This window comes from Rhamphochromis longiceps, linkage group LG16 (assembly GCF_057381845.1).
Source record: "Rhamphochromis longiceps isolate RC_006_pf linkage group LG16, R_longiceps_female_GT1.1, whole genome shotgun sequence".
NCBI lineage: Eukaryota > Metazoa > Chordata > Actinopteri > Cichliformes > Cichlidae > Rhamphochromis > Rhamphochromis longiceps.
In genome coordinates, this window is record NC_140572.1 from 34469911 (window position 1) to 34492283 (window position 22373).

At 40.2% G+C, this 22373-nt stretch overlaps 1 protein-coding gene across 1 annotated transcript in view; it reads right to left on the minus strand.

Annotated features, from left to right (window-relative positions):
- slc4a3 (solute carrier family 4 member 3) overlaps positions 1-22373 on the minus strand; it is a 51553-nt gene that overhangs the window by 28302 nt on the left and 878 nt on the right. The window contains exons 2-5 of the mRNA XM_085383591.1: positions 14621-14795; positions 11235-11485; positions 10860-11050; positions 7493-7719 (exon numbers count right to left, since the gene is read on the minus strand). Coding sequence (XP_085239717.1) covers positions 7493-7719; positions 10860-11050; positions 11235-11485; positions 14621-14795 — 844 coding nt within the window. The remainder of the gene's footprint in view (positions 1-7492; positions 7720-10859; positions 11051-11234; positions 11486-14620; positions 14796-22373) is intronic.

Sequence of the window (22373 nt, forward strand, 5' to 3'; positions counted from 1 at the left end):
ATGCTGACCCACATCCACCCATCTACATTAAGGGGACGGCTGTGGAGCGTGTGAGCAGCTTCAAGTTCCTGGGAGTCCACATCTCCAAGGATCTCATCTGGACGACCAACTGCTCCAAGCTGGTCAAGAAGGCTCACCAGCGCCTCCTCTTCTTGAGGACTCTGAGGAAGAACCACCTGTCCTCAGACATCCTAGTGAACTTCTATCACTGCACCATCGAGAGCATCCTGACCAACTGTATAACAGTCTGGTACGGGAACTGCTCTGCCTCGGACCAGAAGGCGTTGCAGAGGGTCGTGAAAACTGCCCAGCGCATCGCCGGAGCACCACTTCCTGCCATAAAGGACATCTACAGGAAGCGGTGTCTGAAAAGGGCTGGGAAAATCATCAAAGACCCCAGTCGCCCATCACATGGACTCTTCACCCTCCTGCCCTCTGGGAGGCGCTACAGGAGCCTCCGGACTAAGACCACCAGGTAGCGGAACAGCTTCTTCCCCACAGCTGTCAGACTCCTGAACTCTGCCTCCTGACATCTGACCCACGTTAACACATGGACTGGACACACACACACACACACACACACACACACACACACACACACACACACACACACACACAAAATGGACAACTGTACCTTCATACACACAATAATAACATGGACTGAACCACCACTCACAACCACTAGCACTTTATATAGCCTTTGTAGAAATTATCCACATATCTCACTTATCTTAACTGCACTACTGTATAATTCTGTGTAAATAATCATTCTGTATAATACAATAATTTTTAATTCTACAACTGTTTATAACCTGCATAGTTCCCATTTCTGTATAGCTGTATGTCTAATATTTCTGTATAGTTTTTCATATTTATATCCTGTTCATAGCTTGTACTCACTACAGCCTGTACATACTTATAGTTATAGCATATTTATAACATACCTTCATATCGTGTACATTATAACATACCATAATAGACCCATTTCTGTAATACACTTACATATCTATATTAGTGCTAATATATATTGTAATATATCTATATCATGGCTAAAGCACTTCTGGATGGATGCAAACTGCAATCCGTTGCCTTATACCTGTGACATGTGCAATGACAATAAAGTTGAATTCTATTCTATTCTATTCTAATTAAGGTTTTAACTTTAACTTATATCCTATACTCAGGCTCATCCCAAAATTTCTCATCCATGTGGTGGAGCATCATGACAGCACTAATACGCCATGTTTCAAAGCCAACACAGGGATTAAAAAAGCAGAACCACTCATGGTTTGTCAATGAAATGTCTTTCCGCTCTAGCTGTGGATGAGCCCAAAGCCAAATAGGTGCCACTGGATCAATGGAAGAGTAGGAAACAGCAGCAGTCGAGCACTGTGTCAATTCAGTCAATACCGTGGACAACACTGTTCAGTGTGTGGCCATGAATGAGCCTCTACTGCCAATAATGAAGCTAGCAGCAGGCTAAACGATCAATGGAAACAAGTGAGCTCCCTTCCATTGATTAATCATGTAAAAATAGAATAAAATGCTTGCCCATGTGAATTCCCTGATGTGTTTCGGAAGCATGACGTAACTGTCACTGCTGTCAAATATCGATCATTTAAACAGATGAAATCCTACTCAGGAGTGGTGAACCTCCATGGAAAATACGGCCAACTTACGGATAGGCTCGAGGGGTGACCCCAGCTGGCTGTGGATTGACTCAAGCAAGTCATAATCATCAAAATCCAAGACAAACTCTTCAAACTCCTCAAATCCATCCACGATTGAAAATGAGCTGCGGTGTTCAAATTGGTGTTGCTTTGAGGTTCCAAAGCCTTTCTGGGTGCTGCAACGTCGTTCTGGTCCATGGTGCTTCTTGGTTCCTTGGTTCTCCTGTCCCTCAATGTCTGTCATCTCCACGGTCGGTACCTCCTCCTATCCACCTCTCTCCAAGGGGACACCCTGCTCATCCAACTCTTGAATGCCGTTGCTCTCACTGGTCTACTGACCTGAAGAGTCTGGATGCAACTGCCTCTTTGCGTTGGTTGTGCAATAGCACCCAAGTCCAAGCTAACCGACTCTCGAGAGAGAAAAAACAGCTGGTGGTCACAGTAGCAACTTTTGAAGAATAAGTTCCATGCATCAAAGAGGAACAAAAAAAGAATCTGTGTGATTGTCAATCAAAATATTCAATATTCCTTTCACTACAAAAATATAAGTTAGTCACATGTGCAGATCCTCAGTGTCACAAAAATACACTTTTTTGCCTTAAGTCCAAATGCAAAGCTGGAGCAGCACCCGAGGCAGCAACCTTCTGCTAGATCCACCATCAGAGAGCTAAATAAAAGATTTTGGCATCCACTTTAGCTGCAAATCCAAAATCACTTATTGATAAGGGATGGTCTACTTTAACAGACCATCAGCTGTCAGCTGAATGGAGGCACCACCCTTTTCTAACAATGTCCACACGCTATTGATTATTGGGGTTGCTGGCAAGGCATGAAAGAGTGGATCAGAGATCAAGAGTTGATGCCTTTTGTTTCCATAGCACCGCAATCACTTTCAAACCATGTGATGTATAGAAGGGCCAAAGGTTGCGATCTCCACCTAAACTGAATTAAACTGAAAAAGCACACATACACAGCACAAAGAGAGATGCAGAAATACATACTGAGAAACAAACAATACACCAGCTGAAATTAAACCTATCTGATGAGAAGAACAGAATACCCGCTTCTGCACTCCGCGTTGAGGATATACTGTTTAACGGCGTTAATTGTTAGAGGAAGCTGCACCTTTCCTGTCCCTGCATCTCCATGGAAACCATTGCATCCCCCCCAGATGCCCTGGTCTCATTGGCCAAACCAGGTGCACCAATGTGAGCTGAACAGGACATTCACCATGTCCATTGGGTTTGTGACTCACTCTGCATTTATACGAATGCCTGCATGAGTGTGTTGTGTGTATGCACGGGTTTTTTGCTAGATTGGATCTGTCTGATCAAAACTGCAAATTCTCTTTAAAACCAAACGATGCTTTGCACAATAATTTGAGTCTAGTGGGTGAACTTCGCACTGTAACATTTCCATCAAGCATACCTTGTTTTTCCATTAGAGAATCCATTTTTGCTGTCTCACAAGACCAACAGCAGCACTTCGAACTTTGTATGATGTGCTGCTGCAAAAAACACTGATCTGACGAATGCCAGCAACCACAGGCTTGTCATTTGCAATTATACTCTTCCTTTTTTTATGCCCCCTTTTTCCTCTACCTCATCTTGGAGTTTAAGTCCCAGTATTATTTAATTAATCACCATATTTAACAGCTGGCCCATAAACGTCCCAACCTGAATATTAACGTCAAAGAGTGTCACATTGCTTTTAAACATCGGAAGCACAGATTGTGATATTTTAAGCTTTAAATAATGATATTTAAAGAGGCAGACTAACATTACTGAGGTCATATTCCCATTTTGGTTGAGAAGTATCTTTTTGAATCCTGTTGAATACTGTCAAGAATACCTCAAGTTGATTTTATTACCTTACAGCTGTCAACACAACTAGTGTTTGGCCAGATTTTCTGTTGGTCTATGCTAACACAAAACTTTTGTACTATTAAATTAATTAGTTATTTAATTAATCACAGGTACTAAGGATTACAGTGTGCATCTTACTGCTGTTAGGCCACCATTTAACACCAAAAAACAACCAAAAAAAACCCCTCCAACTCTAAGCTCTAACTCCACTGAGCCTAGAATGCCGGTGATAGCTGCTGCTAGGAGTGTTAATTTATTTGGAATGCCAGGGGGGAGTTCTTAGCAGAATGAGCGTGTAATTGGTGCGGGTGGCTCGCTCAAAGCTGTGAGCATGGTGCCAAAGCTCTGGCTCTCTCGTAGCTCTTCACCAAGTCCTCACCCTGAATTTTAAGAGTGAAGCCCCTCATAATTTTGGCCCTTAATACTTTTATTTTCAAGTAACACTACATCTGCCATCAATGTAACAATTAGCACAGTAGTCTAATACAGGCCATATGGTCTATTTGCAGAGTTCGGTCCATAATACAAAGAGAAAAACCTCGGTGTGCCTTTACTTACCAATCTGCACACACACAGCTCGCCATCATCAAACATTAACTTTTGTGTATTTTGTGTATCTAAGTGACATATTGAAATATCAAAATACAACTGAAACATGATAGAATAATTGTTGTTCCTCACAGGTTCCTGTGAGTCTGATTCTTTCCTTTGACTTTAATAAATACCTGCAGTTTCTCACAGCATGCAGGGAAAAATGTAAGCCGTGCCCTCATTAATGCATGTGGCACATCAGCATTAACTTAGTTATTAGGATGTTAGTATGCAATTTGATCTGACAGTAAATAAAGTTTTGTTCTTCTTCTTCTATATGTCCCTTCATCTGTTAACCAGATTTCAGGGTTATAAGGCAGACTTGTTTATAATAAAACAATTCTTGTCTTGATAAATCCCACACTCTACCTGAGCTATCAGATTTTCATGGTCCTTTTTCAGTCCTTTTTTATATTAGATTACATACTCTTATCAGAGTACCTGTTTATTTGTGCTGCTCATGTCATTGTTGAAATAAACCAACTGTGTCTGCATCCAAAAAACTGTGTGTTTTATGAATGACCTGCTGAGGTGTTCACTCTACACCATCTACACGTGGTTTAATAAGTGACTTGTTGCAAACTTGTCCCAATCACATCACGGATTAAGACCTGTCTGTGTACTTGAAGGGCAAATTACCAAAGTGTAACAGGGGAGCAGACACTAATGATATACATGGCCATTCCATGTTCTAAGCATCACTCCCTACAAATCCAATGCCCTGTTTTTCTGTTTCTAGAGGGGCCCTAAACAGTCAATGATTGCTCTGCTCTGGGAAAGCAGGAAAAGCCAGGGGCAGGGTCGGCGTTGAAGGGGAATCGACTACAGGCTTCTGTTAATTAAAGCCCCCTGATGCTCGGAGAGAGAGTATTTCTGTGGCCATACAAGCTTTTGCTTAAAAAAAAAAAAAATCCTCTTTTAGCATTTATTTTTTTATTATCACTTACAAATTCTTTCTGTTAATTCTGAGCATTTAAGCATGGACCTTCACTTCCTAAAGTGATGCTTTGTGCAACATGTGGTAAAAAAAAAAAAGTCTCCCACAATTAACTCATTCACTGCCATTGACGTCTATAGCCGTCAATTGCAGTGTATGAGTCATTGGGTTTAACTCATTCACTGCCAATGGCTGGCAGTGAATGAGTTAAGACTAATCGTGACAAAATGAAGTATGGAGTGCAAAAATAAGTGTAGCTCATGTCTACTTCCATAACTGTGCTACAAATTACAATATGAAGCCAACTGCTGTTAAGGATACAATATATGTAAAGCATAGTGACATATAACTGAATAAATACAAAGACTTTATTACAGGAACAGCCTACATTTGCAAAAATTATGAGTCGATATTATATTCCTCCTTCCTCCATCCTCCACCCTCTGTTTTGGAAGGCTTATTTTTAACAGTGCATACGTGGGGCTGTGTGGGCTGGTTTCATGAGACCGGATGTGTGGGATGTTCATGATGGAGCCAAAACAGCAAAACCCGTCAATGTTGGGCCTCAGTGAAGAAATGGAGTCAATAAATGTTGCAGGCTCTCTAGATTAAAAGAAGCACTGCTGAAACAAAATACAGTTTTGTAGTAGACTTTTTCCTATTATTTTTTTTTGCATCAAAACCATTAGTTAGGTCCGATTATACTACAAATCTGGGACTAAAGTATTTTAAATCTGTGCAATGCTGTGCTTTTAAATGTAAGAATTTGAAATTTAAAGATATTTAAATAAAAGGAACTGTTGAATCTGATTTTAATACATTAATATTCTTGTTATTTCAATCAATATTCAAAATTGATTGAAATCAATTTTGAATATATATATATATATATATATATATATATATAAAGATAAAGATAAAAACGTGAATGTTTCAATTGTGTAAGCATAGTGGAAGTACTTTTCAGAGCCAGCAGAGGGCAGCAAACCCACAACACACATTATTATTATGTCATCAAAAATGTCCTGTTATTTCTGGATATAATTAGTCACTTAATGAGAGGGAAACAGGGTTCTATTTAATCATTTAATCTGTAGTCAAAGCAGCAGGCTTTATTATGTCTTCAACAGCACTCAAGATAGCATCAAGGGAAACATATCCAGCTCTATGTTAAGAATAATACATACTGACATTGACTTTCCTTTATTGCGAGGTGCACACAGCCAAGAATCTGAAGTCACATCCACGTACGATCAGATCAGAGCACTGATGCGAGTCAAGGTCTTCATTTTTAACTCACTGCATTTACTTGGCATTTACATCAATAATACACTAACACACATAGTCCCTGGCTGATATATAACAATACAGGCAGCTCACAAAGACTCCCCTCCCTCCTCCACCACCACACACATCACTGTTGTGGCGTGGGTGATAAGCAAAAATGAGTCATCTCAGAAGGTGCTTTCAGAGATGGAGACAGCCATCTACCGTTGTCCTGCTCCAAAGCTTTTCCTCAACACCAGTGAGGAATTTAAAAGGCTATTTTTTTGTATTGTCCCCAATAATCACATAAAAAACCCTATTTGACTTGCATTTAATAATAAAAACAATACCATAGCTACCTGAAAACAGACAGTTATTCCAGTATTTCAAACACACACAGGTTTCAACAGGTCTTTGCATCAATTTGCTCTAAATCTCCTCTTACCTCCTCACTCGTTTTGTCATTGTTATGGCCATTGCCAACCCCGCCCTCCTGCTCCTGCTCCAGCAGCCTGCAGGCTGACTTACCTCAGCACCAGCACTCTTCCCTTACCCCTCTACGCTGTTACCAATTTCCTCTCCACCGGGTTTTATCTTCCTGCCCTAAGCCTCCCTCCAGTCCTTCTCTCTATTACTGCATTGTATGTCTCCACTCTATTAAAAGGAGTTTCTACACCTTCGTCAACATGATGTGGGAGAAATGGTAATAAAATAGAGTGACACAGAGCCTCGCCGACTGTGATGCTGTCCAGTGAAAAGTACTAAACACACCAATCGATTTATTCACAGCATTATTAGATCAAGCTCAATTCTATATTTTTTTCTAAATATGTACATGTAAATGTGTGAGTAATGGCTGTTTAAATACTTCCCCGCGGTTATAAATCAAGCACATTGCGGCAACTGTTGCTGTGATTTGGCTCTATATAAATAAAACTGAATTGAATTGAATTATAATCATGTTGCTCTCAATAAAATATCTCCCTCTGCTGGTACTGCATCTCACTGCAACTTACTGCAACTTCTGCATTCATGTGCTTTTCACACTTTGGAGAGGCAAAGTGTGAAATGGACACAGTGGAACACGTGTCTATTACATGTTTTTCTGTGATACTGGGTTGAACATAAACTTCCCTAAAAATACAGTGTAGTATTTTTCTTACTTTTCATGTCATCCAGATCAGCGCTGACCAACATTTGGGCTTCAGCCTCATCAGTGGGCACCTGCTGATAGACGGCAGTCTCCAGGGCAGTCATGCTGCCGATGCAGATCCGCTCCCGCAGGTCGTAGTTGTTTCGCTGGGTGCCCGGCAGACGGTGGTGGACAGGCTTCTTGCGGAACCAGCCATGAGGTGTGATTGAACTTGAGGGATCTGATCCTGAGGGAACACTGACAAAGAGCACTATAAGTTAATTTTAATTTAATAATTAAATAATTAATTCTTTGACATTATGAAAGAACTTTATTTTATTGTTTTCAAAACCAAAATATGAACCACAATGTAGTCCACAAATCAACCATAAATCATCACATTATAAAGTATTAATATACTTTATGTTAAAATCGTTTTTGATAAATACTCTCTTGGCTCATGCACTGCGGTTACTTTACCAACAGAGGGCTTCACAACACAACAACAGGCCTGGATCTCCTCTCCAAGCCTCTGAGTCATCCTCAGCTGAGCTTACTCAAACACAGCAATGAAACGCTGCATGGCTCAGGCATGATGCTTGTTTCTGTGCTTTTATCCAGTGAGCCATTAGCAGAGACAAGGACTTGAATCACCATGGCGCCCCTGACCTCCCAACAGCAAACTCCATGCATAATTCAAAGCATCACCAAATAATTCATATTCTGATGGTTATATTGTATGTGTTAGCAAGCCAGATATGAATGATTCAGCTGGAACCATTAATGGATCATAACTGCCCTAAAAACTTCACGTATGGGTTATAAATGTCATTGGCTTCCAATGACAAGTATCACACATCTAAAAATACAGCTTACTTAGCCTATGCTCTCGTATGCACGAGCCTGTTTTATAGGTTTTGCTGCACGAAAAAGTATTCACACAGTTAAAGGTTTAAAATTCAGAAAACAACAGAAAGCACTGAATATAAACCAAAATGTATTTAATAAATTTGAAACTGATAAAATACTAAATTATGACTGTTGTTAGGAAAATGTAACCAGCAACATGCTCCTGTGATAGGCTTTATCACTGCCAAATTCTGCCTTGTGAAACAGACAGCAGTCAGGGATAAACTGATAACAAAAGGCTGTTAAAGCTGCATAATTAAGTGGATGAAAGTTTAACAAAAGACTTGGTGTAGTGTGAAAGAATTTGCTCACAATGATAATCCTACAGCTAATCTCATCCCTGTATTTCCCCACAGTGTTATAGCATCTTTTAGCAATGTATTTCAGTTTTATGGCCCACAGCTTTAATAGCCTCCCACTGCTTTAATCAGCTGTGTTTTCAGCTTCAGTGGGCAGCTGTTTCCAGCAATATAATCTTTAATGAACACACTGTTACCTGTCCAACATATCAGCCACAAACAGACAACTTTAGCAGCTAGCTTAACTTTAGCAGCTAGCTGCTAATGGTCAGATACCTGAAAAACTACACAATGGGTTGGTGGAGACTAAAATAGAGATGCACAGCTAAAGGTAGAGCAGTTTATGAGGTGATTGTAACTGTTTGTGTATGAAAGTATGCGTGTCCTCCATACTCTCCCCGCACTCGTTATATTATCCATTTTTGATCTGCACACAGCTGTTGCCAGAACGTTGCACTCGCTTACGTCATTGTCATGAGACACTCTCACAAAACACAAAAACAAAAAAACAACAACAACACAGTTTTAGTAACGCAGCGTGCTTGCGGGAAAGTAACAGTAATCTAATTACCTTTTTGCAATAGTAATCCCTTACTTTACTCGTTACTCACTTTACTTACTTGTAAGTCGTTACTGCCCATCTCTGCCCACAGCCACCTTGAACCCATCTGTCCCTCCAACTGAACACCTCTCCACTGTTCTCATACATCTCCTGCATTAGCCTCCCATACTTCTCCACTACTCCTGACTTCCTCACTAGTAACAAAGATCCTCTCTTTGTACAATGATATGCATTACAACCAGTTTAGTGTCAAGCAGGGCTAATGTGGGGAACATAATTATTAGCTCTGATCCTATGCATGCCGGTCAGAGCTCATCACAGTGAGGGACAACATGAACAGTTGAAACTTTAAGGGCTGATTGATAACAAAAATCAATAGTACTGGGTGTGTGTTACTCCATATTTGTTCTTTTGCACAATTAACCTCAGTTAGCATTCTGCTAGCAGTTTACCTATGCTGCATTTCTGATACAGCTAAATTCTCAGTAAATCTGTTGTCAAGAAATATTGTTCTGTTCCTGCTGTGAGACAATAGAACACCCATGAAACACTTATATATGTGCACTGTATTAACAACGGTGGAGCTTAATTAAGCTGTTCTGCACCTCTAAAATCCAGATTTTTGTAATTGTGATGCTGTCTGACAAACTCTGCAGTCACAAATGTTAAAAACAACAGCTGTGCCAAGAACTCGGCTATATTTACTGGGGCGATTGTGGCTCAAGAGTTGGCAGTTCGTCTTGTAATTGGAAGGTTGCCGGTTCGAGTCCTGGCTCTGACAGTCTCGGTCGTTGTTTCCTTGGGCAAGACACTTCACCCGTTGCTTACTGGTGGTGGTCAGAGGGCCCGATGGTGCCAGTGTCCGGGCAGCCTCGCCTCTGTCAGTGCGCCCCAGGGCAGCTGTGGCTACAATGTAGCTTGCCATCACCAGTGTGTGAATGGGTGGATGACTGAATGTAGTGTAAATTGCTTTGGGGTCCATAGGGACCAAGTAAAGCGCTATACAAATACAGGCCATTTACCATTTACAAGCCAAACTATCATTCGGAGAGAAAGTCAGAAGCCACTGAGTGACTTATTCAGGTCTGCACTGGCAGACCGTATACTGAAACACATGTGCTGCTCTTATTGGCTGCTTCTCTCTATCACTCATAAACTTCTTCCTCAAAGGGGCAGGTGCAGCAGCCACACTAGTTTGATTTAAAGTTACCAACACTGAAACTGATTATCAAACAGTCAGAGTGCAAGTGTGCAGCATTTACGACTGGAATTTAAAATACACATTCTGGATGTAATATGAATACACATATTACTATTACATCTACGACTTTAAGACGTAATATTAATATGTGTATTAAAGTGGTAGAATATGGGACCTAGAAAAGGTTTCAATTTGAGTTAATTTAGCTAAAAGACTGACAAGAGGTCAGTACTGGTCAGTGAGTAGGCTGTAGCATATCGGCTTTTTTCACAATGTCCTGTAGCAACAGACACGCTAATTATGCGAAACATATGAAACAAATTATATGAATATTTGCCATCTTTGTGTTGGGGAGTGTTGCAGATTTTATACATTTTACAAATGTTTACTAGGACATTGGAGAGGACTCAGATGTCAGAAGTCACACCTGTTGCATGCTGCTTCTCCTCCATCCATGTCATCGTTCTGTCCAGTAACAGTTATTCCCCCATTATGAGCCGCCCCCTTTGTCAGAGTCAGCGCAGTTGTTTTCCTCGACAAAGGTTGTTCTTCGTTTTCCGTGTGGACGATAGTGTGGTGAAGGGGTTCCCCCAAGTCCTCTTGGCTCCCCAAACTAAACTGAGAGAAAGAGGAGGATCAGTGAGGGGGAGGCATATATAAAGCTGGCTATACATAGTAAAACCATAATCAAAACCACAGATGATTCTCTTTTGTTTAAGTATTAATGCCACAAGCATCTTATCAGCAGCTCAGGTACATGAGTGGATTTTGCAAAAGTTACACTGTATAAGTCACATTTTACCTGTGGCTGGACCTCAGGGAGCTCTGCGGGAGTGGCAGCCACCCCTTGCCCTTCGGTCTCCGACTCTGCCTCTTCCTCGTCTACCTCGTGTATGGTAGGCGTAACGTCAGAAGGCGGCAGCGAAGTCTTTTTTTTCCTGCGCTTCTTTTTGCGCCTCTTCTCCATGCTGTGTACCCTCTTCCGTAAACGCTGGGGCACGGGCAGGTGAGTGGACAAGGGGTGGTGCATATGGTGAAATGTGTGTCTGTGATCTGTGTCAAAGAGAGGCCATGATATCAGATGGTTTTATTCACATCAGCTGGCTGAGCAGCTCATTCCATATCACGTGAAATGCTTTTTCTTTGGTGATGTATACAGACTTCCCAGCTGCACATCCATGACATCAATCGCTCACTCCAACAGCTCAAAGGGGGTTTATTGGATTGCAGTCCGATGAATGTGGAGGCCATTTGAGTACAGCGAACTCACCGTCATGATCAAGAAACCAGACAGAAATAATCTGAGCTTTGTGATACATTATTCTTCACAAAGCAGCCATTAGAAGATGGGTACACTGTGGTCATAACTGGATGGGAATAATCAACAACAATAGTCTGGAAGGTTGTGGTGTTCAAACAATTGCCAGTTGATAATAAGGTTTTCAAGGTATTCCTAGAGAACATCCCCCACAGCATTACACCACCACAAGCAGCCTGAACTTCTAGGATGGATCCATGATCAAATTCACTCACACTACAATCCAAGTGTTGTAGCAGAAATCAAGATTCATCAGGCAACATTTTTCCAGTCATCTGTTGCCCAATTTTAGCAAACCAATGTGAATCATAGCCTCAGTTTCCTTTTCTTGGCTAACAGGAGCGGCACCCAGTGCGGTCTTCTGCTGCTTTAGCCCATCTTCTTCAAGGAGCAAAATGTTGTGCATTTACAGATGATATTCTGCATACTGTGGTTCTCTGAGTTCATTTTTCCTTCCTATAAGCAGCAGTCTGGCCATTCTCCTCTGACAATTCCCAGTGTAAATTTATTCTGCACATGTTAAAGTCATGGGTCCTCCACAGAATGACAGCGGTACCATGAGGGGATGTTTTTATTCTTAGCTACCTCACACATTTCAGCCTGTCTGAAAAACTCCTATACTTATTATCGACTTCTCCCCAAACAATTTCTAACTGGGATTCAGCTCAGCAGAATGCAGAACAGTTTGAAGAATATTGGGATGAGACTTCTTATAGTTTGTATTTGGCTAAAAGGGTATACACATTATATGAATATTTTTTTACCTTTTCTAGCCATTTACAGTGATAGACATCACAGAAAGTCATAAAAATAAAATGCAGACGTTATTCTTTTTCTGAAATACTATAGTCGCCAAACGTGTTGAAAAACTTTTACTAAAATCACTAATTAGCATTATATTTGCATTTTTCCTCGTTTCAGGATGTGTGAGCCCTTTATATTTGTTGTTTCTCTCCTACTCTCTGTGCCCACACAGGCTGCAGCCTATATTGTCATACCACCAACAGACATATTGTTCTGTTTCTTTTCAGGCAATGAACAGTTGCCGACTGAAACTGCACTTTTAATCAAAAATCGCTTCCAAGTAATTTCCAAGCGGCAGCAGTGTGCTGATGTGAGCTGTGAGCTTCTGTTGTTAAAGAAGTTGGAAACTTTGAGGAGAACCTCAGAACCAGCTGGGTACTTAAAAAAGCTGATATACCAGCAGGCCTTAGGACTACTTATAGTTTGCTTGGGCCAAGACTTTGAATTCCTTTCAATATCAAACATGCAGTGTAAAAAAAGTGCAACTTTCAGTTGAAAGAATCTTCCTTTAATTCCTAAAACCCTAGAAAGACATAACTAAAACACTCTTTAACAAACACCAAAGGAAAGCAGCTCCATCTTTACCAATATTATCTCTTGTCAGGTGATAGCCGTCAGCTAATCTCTTGAAAGCTAATCCAGCCTTTTACTCAACATACCCAATATATGGTGCCCTGCTTTGATCTAATCTCTTACCACAACGGACAGGGTCAGGATCAGCTGGGATACATGTGTATTTACAGTACAGGATATTTCAGCACTGATGATTGTTATGATGCCAGATAGCAACAGTAAAAGATTTTTTTTAAAGCACTGTAGAAAAATCGACATTATGTGCACTGTCACATAATGTGGCATTGTCTTATTTCTTGCATAGTTGTATATATGTATATTTTTTCATTTTCATTTCTATTGTTTGCACCTTTGATCCAGGAGGATGATATTTCGTCCCACTGTATACTTGAGTGCATATTGTTGGGTTGACAATAAACATCAACTTGTCTTGAGATTGTTTCATGTCAGTGTATCTTAAATTGTAGTCTTCAGTGTACTGAGTGTATAGGTACCAGCAGCAATGGCTGCAGTGACTCCAGCCATGCTCCCAAAAGTATAGGACAAATGTGTCTATTATATGGACACATGCTGTACGTCCAGAGGGGGACACATTAAATAGGCACTTTTAAATTGTGTTTGTAAAATTTCATATTCAGTCATGTATTTTAAGATTTACAATAAGCTTCTATGTCCATTACTTCTATGTCCACCTTTTGAAATTCTTACAGATACATCCTGTAATTTGTTTGGACAGAGTTGCAGCTTTTCCTCTGTAAAAATTTTGTGATTGTTTCCTTGTCTTGAAAAGCTCTATATAAATACATTTTACTTGCTTGCTTACTTTGTTCACAAAATCTAGTAAATAGTTCAAATAACTGTGCAGTGCTCAATTCTAAGATACGTGGTAGAAATTCATACGCAGTGTACAGAGTGCACTGCAGATAAAGCTGATGGATACCACATGACAGGAGTACTGTCATGGCTGCTGGTGCCAGACGGTCTAGTCTCAGTATTTCAGTAACTGCTGATCTGCTGGGATTTTCCCACACAACCATCTCTGGGGTTTACAGCATCAGCTCTCTGGGTGAAAGGGTCTTGTTGATTCTTGCTGATAGGAAGACAACAGAAACTCAACAAAAGCCACTTGTTATAACCAAAGGATGCAGAAGAGCATCTCTGAATGAACAACACATTGCAGATGGGCTACAGCAGCAGAAGACAACACCAGGTGTCAGTCCTGTGAGCTGAGAACAGTGAACTGAAGCTACAATTTGCAAAGGTCACCGAAAATGAACAACAGAAGATTTGAAAAATGTTGCCTGATCTGATGAGTAGCCCTAAACCAAAATAAAATAAATATAGAAATGCTAATGAAAATGAGTTTTGGTCAGTAATATAAAAACAAATCCAAAATATCAAATTTGACATTTGACTGCAGTCTTGTCCCAGTGGCTTCTTTTGTTTGTGCAAGTGAAGCTATACTGTCATGTGTGCACGGCAGCTTTGCTTACACTCAAAGTCTTTCTCAGTGTAGTGTCGCCCCATCCTGTCTCCACTGGTAGAAGCAGAGTCACTGATGATGTCTGCAAAGCGCTCCACGGACAGAGCTTTCTCCCAGCTCTCTTCCTCCTCTTCTTCCTCCTGGTCCTCCACGCATCCATCCTCATCTTCCTCTTCCACCCTTACCTGGACGACAGTACAAATACTTTCAGTAAAGACAAAAAAGGATGATTAACTGCATGGCAATAACCGTAACTCATATATCCAAAGGCCACTCTTGCCCTCTGTCATTGAACCTCAGCTTTAACAAGAAGTTTTTCCAGTTTGCTATAAAATCTCTACGTGATACATGAAATGTGTTACCCTGATTACTATATTGTATATGCTAGCAGCCACACGAGAGGAACATTCATGCTAAATGAAAGTGTAATGCTAATCTGGGATGAATGCAAAACAAATAATTATTTTTGCTACTATTTTATATGGAAAGTAGGTCTGCTGTTTCTATTTCCAGACATGATTTGCACTCAAGCCAAAGATTTATTTTTGCTGTTAAAAAGCAAAACAAAACATGTGATTGTATTTTAAAATAATTCTGCATCATCAGAATAGGAACACAGCAACTGTATATTCTCTGTTACATGCACAGAGGACATCAAATCAATACAACAAAGTGCTAAGCAGCAAAGAACTAATGCACTAGAGAGCCCCTGGAGACAGTGAAGACTGATGGGAGTGTCCTGCCTCAGCTATTTGGTGCTTGTGATAGGTCAGAATCACTGGCACATGCTGCTTCCTCTGCCTCAGATTGGTGCTGGCACAGTGCGTACTTTGGCTACCGTTCAGTGGTCTCAGATTGCTGTGCCAGGGCTCCATTACTTCCTAATTACCAGCAGGATGAAGGGACATGATGCATTTAATGATCCAAGCTACCTATCTACACAAGGCTGAGGCAGATGTAGCTAGGCAGAATAAAAGAAAGGTTTTTTTTTTTTTTTTTTAAAGTGAGTGAGCAGTGAACGCCTTGTTTTTACTGCATGTCCAGCTCAATTTTGTTCATGGTTTAATGTGCTCTGTGTTCCAATGAGTCAATTTCCCCATTCACTTCCTCATTTCCTTCACCTGCTCTGGTGAGGGCTATTTGTCAGAGTAAGACCCTGAATTTAATAGTCCCGACATATTGCAACAGGGAACAATATTCTAGGGAGAGTTTACTACAGACAAGAGGCCTAACTCTTTCATGTTAGCTTTGAAGTCAGATGAGGTGGAAGGACACAGGAGGTGGGCCACCCCAGCCCAGGTGGTGGCGGCGTGATACGTACAGGAATAGAATCACACACAATGGCTTACAGTGATTTGAAATATTGTATGCTTTAAGTACTGTATGCCCAAATGGAAATCAGATCTATTACACAAAAAAACCCCAAAAAAATCAGGAAGGTATATTTGCCCTGTTTGCTATGAGTGCCATCACTGTGGGTTACAATCTACTGTCTGTAGATGTAATATTTCATGAAAATTCAAAATCTCTGTGGCTGGTTTGGCCACTTTGAACCAATTAAAATGTAAAGAAGCTTAAATTAAAAAAGTTCAATCAACACAGCTGAGATCCTCTCTAACCTTTACTCTAACCGCCCGACATCTACTACAATATTAATTTTTCATAATTTGTGGTATGGTGAGCCAGAGATGCATTTAAATATTTATCAGCGGCTGACTACTGTTCAGGAGGGCGTATGTGAGGCTGTGTTTGCTTTGTGTGAGGATTAAGTGTACTCGTGTTAGTGATCAGGAAACACTAAGTGAAAGCCATCGGGGTTCTGTACGCGCATTTCAGTTATGAAGTTACAAGGTGAATCAGGAATACTGTGAGGTCAGTTATAAATGATAAGCTACTGTAAAGAAATTTGGATTATGTTACATGTGTCTGTGAAGGTTCTCAGTCATCCAGGTCATCGTAGTCTAAGGAGCTGCGAAAAAAAAAGTGTCTGAACTTCTTTAAGTTGCTTGAAGACGTTTCACCTCTCATCTTCAGTTCTAAGAACAATTAGTGGAGAGTCCCAGATTTTAAGCCCTATGGGAGTGTCCCCAAGAGGGTCGTGGACCCCCTATTGATCCTCTACCTAATCACACGAGCCAAGGTGTGAAAACAGGTGTGGGTCACAATCAGCCAAGGTTTCGGGTGAACCCATTGTGAAGCCTAGATTCATTGAGGTCATATGGCCCAGGATGTGAGTGGGCATTAAGGTGTCTGCGAAGGGATCTCAAAACTGAATTATAGATGGCACACAGTTGGTGTCGTAAGCCACCGCCTCTGTTCAAAGATGGTCGCTCACAGTGGACATAGAAGCTTCTTTCACTCCTAAGAACTATCTTAACTGTCCCCTTTTAACAGCTGTACCCTTGTTGAATGACCAAACTCTTCATCCAAAGTACACAAGTACTTCTATGTTTGAGGTAATATAGTGCAATAGTTCATTCAAGTAAATTATTTAAGTTTTTAAATGCAAACAGAGATCGCAGCATGCACTGTTTGACTGTCACAACTATACGAGGAAAAACAGCATGCATGATGGGAACTTTCTGTGTCTTTAATGCACGTTAAATTAGATCTTCCTTGTTTCTTCTCACAGTAATGAAAACTAAGTTAACCATGATGAACCTTCATATTAAATTAGCGTCCTACCATTGTACATGTATTATCTAATGAAGTCATAGAGAGCAGCAGGTTCACAGGTTGTATTTGTAACATTTTTTTAAAATAAAATAAAAAAGGACGTCACATTAGTTGCATCAAAATATGTGTTTTATGTGTAAGAAAATACAGCTGAGTTGAATAAATTAGCAAATGTGAGACGAGTACACATCAGCTACTGAAGCAACCATCAAAGAAACAGACTTTGAATAAACTTTGGTTTTGGCTTATAAAAGCTGTGAAAACACCATTGGACACTAAATTTAAAATATAAAATGAACCTTTTACTAATTAAAACACAGGTGGATAAAAATATTTAGCTCTTTAAAATTCTTCTCTTTGTGTTTCCTCGCAGAGTGCTCCTCTTTCTGTTGCTTCCTCCTCCTTTTATTTGGCGTGCCGTGTTTAAAGCGGCTTCCCTGTCGCTTTAAGCCGGGCCTCTTTGATTTAAGGAGCTGGCACGCTTCCCAGAAAAACAAATCACAACTAACATAAATATCAGCATCAGTGTTTTGCTTTTCTTCTCACTGCACAGCTGATGTTTATGAGCAATTATTTCAAACTGAACAGTTTGCATAAATATGATGTTTTGAAATAAAATGAGGGATGGTGAGCTCTCCTCAAATATGGTTCAATTATTGCATGCACCCATAAGCCTTATGAGCCTAATTACTTCTGTTAACTTCTATAGAGTCCCTGTAGAAAACAGCAGCCTTTGTCTTCAGTAAATTAGCCCATTTATAACTGCAACATGCTATCAAATAGAAATATTCAACATATGTTGCGTTATCTTATACATATGCCCGCGCTGCAGTATAGAATTGAAACTTTTGAACAATACGGTGCCACACAGTATCAGTTTTAGGTTGAAGGTGTACTTGGAACCCTTTTGGTGAAACCTTCAATTAAAGTTTACTACAGAGAGGACAAACTGACAGCACTGCAACCAAGCCAGTGATCCTTTTATGTAGTAAGCACTTAAAATAAGAACTTCAAATAACTGAAGACCAAGCAAATAAAGAGATACCACTGATTTGTCAATTTAACATTTAAATGCAATGCAACTGATTACCAAAGCTGGATACTTGTTTTCCTGGGGCTGTCAAAGAGTACAATGTAAATCTAAGGACAAAAAGAAAATGTCTGCAACAAGTCATCATGGTTTGGTTTTTTTATGTAGAAGTTTCAAAAATGTGGCAAATTAAAATGATAGAATTTAACCAGGTTCTTCCATGCTGCACCACATATGAAACATCACTGTTAGCGTTGAGAAAAAACACTTAGATACATAAGCAAAAGGTGCAATGCAAATATAAGAAATACAATAAATTACAGGAGTGCAGCATCCCACATTACCACCATATGATGATCAGTGCTGTTAGCAGCAATGTGCATTGCCCCATCAACATGCAGTCCAGAGGTGATCAGGTCTTTGTAACCGTAGCACCTAGACTCTGGAATAACCTCCCTGCTCATATTCGTTGGCTATTATCTGGCTTGTTGTGTTGTCACCTTTATTGTTTCTTGCCCTGTTCCTTCTTAACTGTTTCGCTCTCATTGTCTCATGCTCTGTCTGACTGTGAAGCACTTTGGTCAACTCAGTTGTTATTAATATGTGCTATAGAAATACACTTTGACTGATTTGATTGATGTGCCTTAAATTGCAAGAAACAAAAATACGTGACTAAACCAGGACCTATGCTGTGTTGTTTCAGCCAGTTCACACCTCCAGTGAACATGTCAAAGTGTCCCCCAGTAACCCTAAACCACACCTGCCTCCATTAGAGAGTGAGTGTGTATGTGGTGGTTAGAAGTGTTTAAAGGTATAGAATAAAATACTGTATAAATGTATGTGTGAATGGGTGAATGTGGCTTACAGTAAAAAGCGCCTTGAGTGCTCACTAAGCGTAGAAAAGCTTGGTATAAATAGCAGTCCATTTACCATTCACGTTAGAGAGCAACACCAGTGGTCTCTGTGGCAACGGGGACCATTGGGCTTTGCTTTCATATGATTCATACACACATGCCCTCACACTAAACCACAAAAACAAAGTCTCGACTAGCAGAATCAATCAGACTGTAGGAGACTAAAACCTGTGCAGAGAAGCCGCTCCGTCTCACTGCAGAGGCTCCGTCTGTGTATATGAACACAGAGCTGACAAGTGATTGAAGGTAGAAAAGAGTCTACTTTTTGCAGCCAATCGTTGAGCCTGTTATTTCCACCAAACTACAATATGTTACATGCACTTTGGAGGACACAGTTCCCGCTGTGCATAATGACACATCACCTACTTAGATGATAGAACTGTTTTTCCCTGAGATCACCGGCTATTCTGTTTCGCTTGAAGCAAAGCTACAAAGCATTGTGCAAAGCTGGACATGGAGCATTTTCCACAGACCCCAGGGTGACTCATCACTGCTTGGAGAAATTGGAAGTAACAATTTAGTCTTCAAGACATTTCAGTGCTCTTTTCACTCAAGATAATCATCTTGCTATTGTGTAAGGAAATGCTATTGCTCAAAATATGAGCAAGGATGTACACCGAGCCACACCAGAGTCTAAACAGCAGGATTTTATGACAAAAGTCAACTCATTAATTGAATCTCTGCAATTTGCTCAACTTCAATGAACTCTGATATGCAAATATGGTCTGCTCATTATCCATTTATGACCTTGGATTGAACAGTTTTAAGAATTTAAACAGAGAAGGCAACTGAGCTTATTATCAGTTTTGCACAATCCACCTAATTTCCTCTGCCAAACTATAAACTACTCCACCAAAAGTAATTGTAGACCACTAAAAGAGCAGATGGTGCAAATATGTCTCCTGAGTACAATGGGTCTTGTGCTGGCATGTTTCTGGCTGGCTAGTACGAACAATAGCAGTTAGTTTATCAATGGACTGTCAGCTAGTCCTGTAACATTGGTGCATGCGGCCGAGCTTATGTTAATTTAAAATGTTATTGCTTGCTGCCATATGGCAAAAATATAAACAATGGTTTTGGAAATATTGGAAACAAGCCCTTTGTTTTCAGTACACATGGTGCGTCAAAGGGCAGCGTTAGCCTGAGGATGACAGAACAGTAATGTCCAAATGCTTCCGACTGAATTAACAGATCCAAGTAGAAAATATTCAAAACAACAACAAATATTATGTTTTATTGCCTATTGTACACCATTATGGATATGGAAATATCTGCAGGCATTGCTCTCTGGTCGAAACAAGTGTTCTGGCAGCTAACTGGTGTGAAAGTGTGAACTGAGTGCTGGAGATGTTGCAGCTAAGAACTGACTTAACACCAACTCAAACAAATCATTTCATGGCTACCTGTCAAACAATCATGTAGGCTTGTTTTCTCACTTAGCTTTCTGATCTCAAGCCGCACTCGCTAACAGCACTGAAGTTTCTGGAGACGTCCTGTAGCTTTAAAGGAACACGACTCTATTGTACAAGCTGCTATAATAACATCTGCTACACAACACTTTTCTTATTCAGATTACTTACTCTATTACTTATCCAGAGTAATAGAGTAACTAGCTGGTTAGACACCATGTTTCTTTAAGGACTGACCTCAATTCTATCTGAATTTAGAAGCAGGCCTTTATGTATTTAAGACATTCATGTGGATAGATGAAGCTGGTTATCAGATGCATTGCAATGAAAATGTACAATATGTCTCATAATTAGAGCAGGGCGATATGACCAAAAATATTTATCAAGATATACATTTAAAAATTTGCGATAACGGTATAACTGACGATATAATTGACACTAGACAAAATACTTTACAACTCCAAAACTTCATTAGTGCAAAAAAACCCCATCAATGTATTTTCACTTAAACAAGCAGCTGTTTTTTATCTCCATTAAAGTTATATAAAAATTTAACAGTGCAAATGCAAATTCCTTGCTGACAGTTTAACCAAAAGGCATTTGCAGTGGGAATTGGCCGACATATCCTCAGCATAACCATGTATAATATCCACAAAACTTAAAAAGAGGTTATACACACACAATACGGTAAAATTATGTTGAAGCACAGTACGTATCACTCCGCGAGGCTCCTGACTACGGTAGCCGTAATGCTCCGACAACCCATTAAGCAGTGCAGGTTCATAGCTTAGCAAAGTCGTACTAAAACATTTGACAGATTTTCGAGCGCCGTGTACCACAGAACATCGTTTTGAGGTCAGTAAGCACAACCAGAATTCATACATAAGGCACACGGGATTATAAGGGGCACTGTCGACTTTCAGAAAAATCAAAGGATTGAATTTAAGTGTGCCGTATTTTCCAAAAAACACGGAAAAAACGACGGCCCTCTAGCATGCTCTACCAAAAATAGTGCTTTGTTGTGTATCTGACGGACGAAGTCTAAACCAGTTCCACACCAATGAAGTTGCAGCATTTTTACAAACCAATTCTGCTTCATCCGTTTCATTCAACGATCCGCTTTTGCCCTTCTCATTCTCCGTCGCCGCCATGCTTTTTCCGCCATGTGCGTAAACAGAAGGCTGGTGGTTGGATCCTGGGCAGTTCCAGTCTCCATTTGGCAAGATATTAACCCCAAGTTGCTCTCCAATGCATGCGTCAGAATAGGGCTGGGCTTTGCTAAGCTACGAAGCCGCTCCGCTTGATGGATTGTCGGAGCATTAAGGGTATTGTAGTCAGGAGCCTCGCGGAGTGATACGTACTGTGCTTCAACATAATATTACCGTATTGTGTGTGTATAACCTCTTTTTAAGTTTTGTGGATATTATACATGGTTATGCTGAGGATATGTCAGCCAATTCCCACTGCAAATGCCTTTTGGTTAAACTGTCAGCAAGGAATTTGCATTTGCACTATTAAATTTTTATATAACTTTAATGCACATAAAAAACAGCTGCTTGTTTAAGTGAAAATACATTGATGATTTGTTTGTTTTTTTGCACTAATAAAGTTGTGGAGTTGTAAAGTATTTGGTCTAGTGTCAATTATATCGTCAGTTATATCGTTATCGCAAATTTTTAAATGTATATTGTGATAAATATTTCTGGTCATATCGCCCTGCTCTGCGTCAGAATA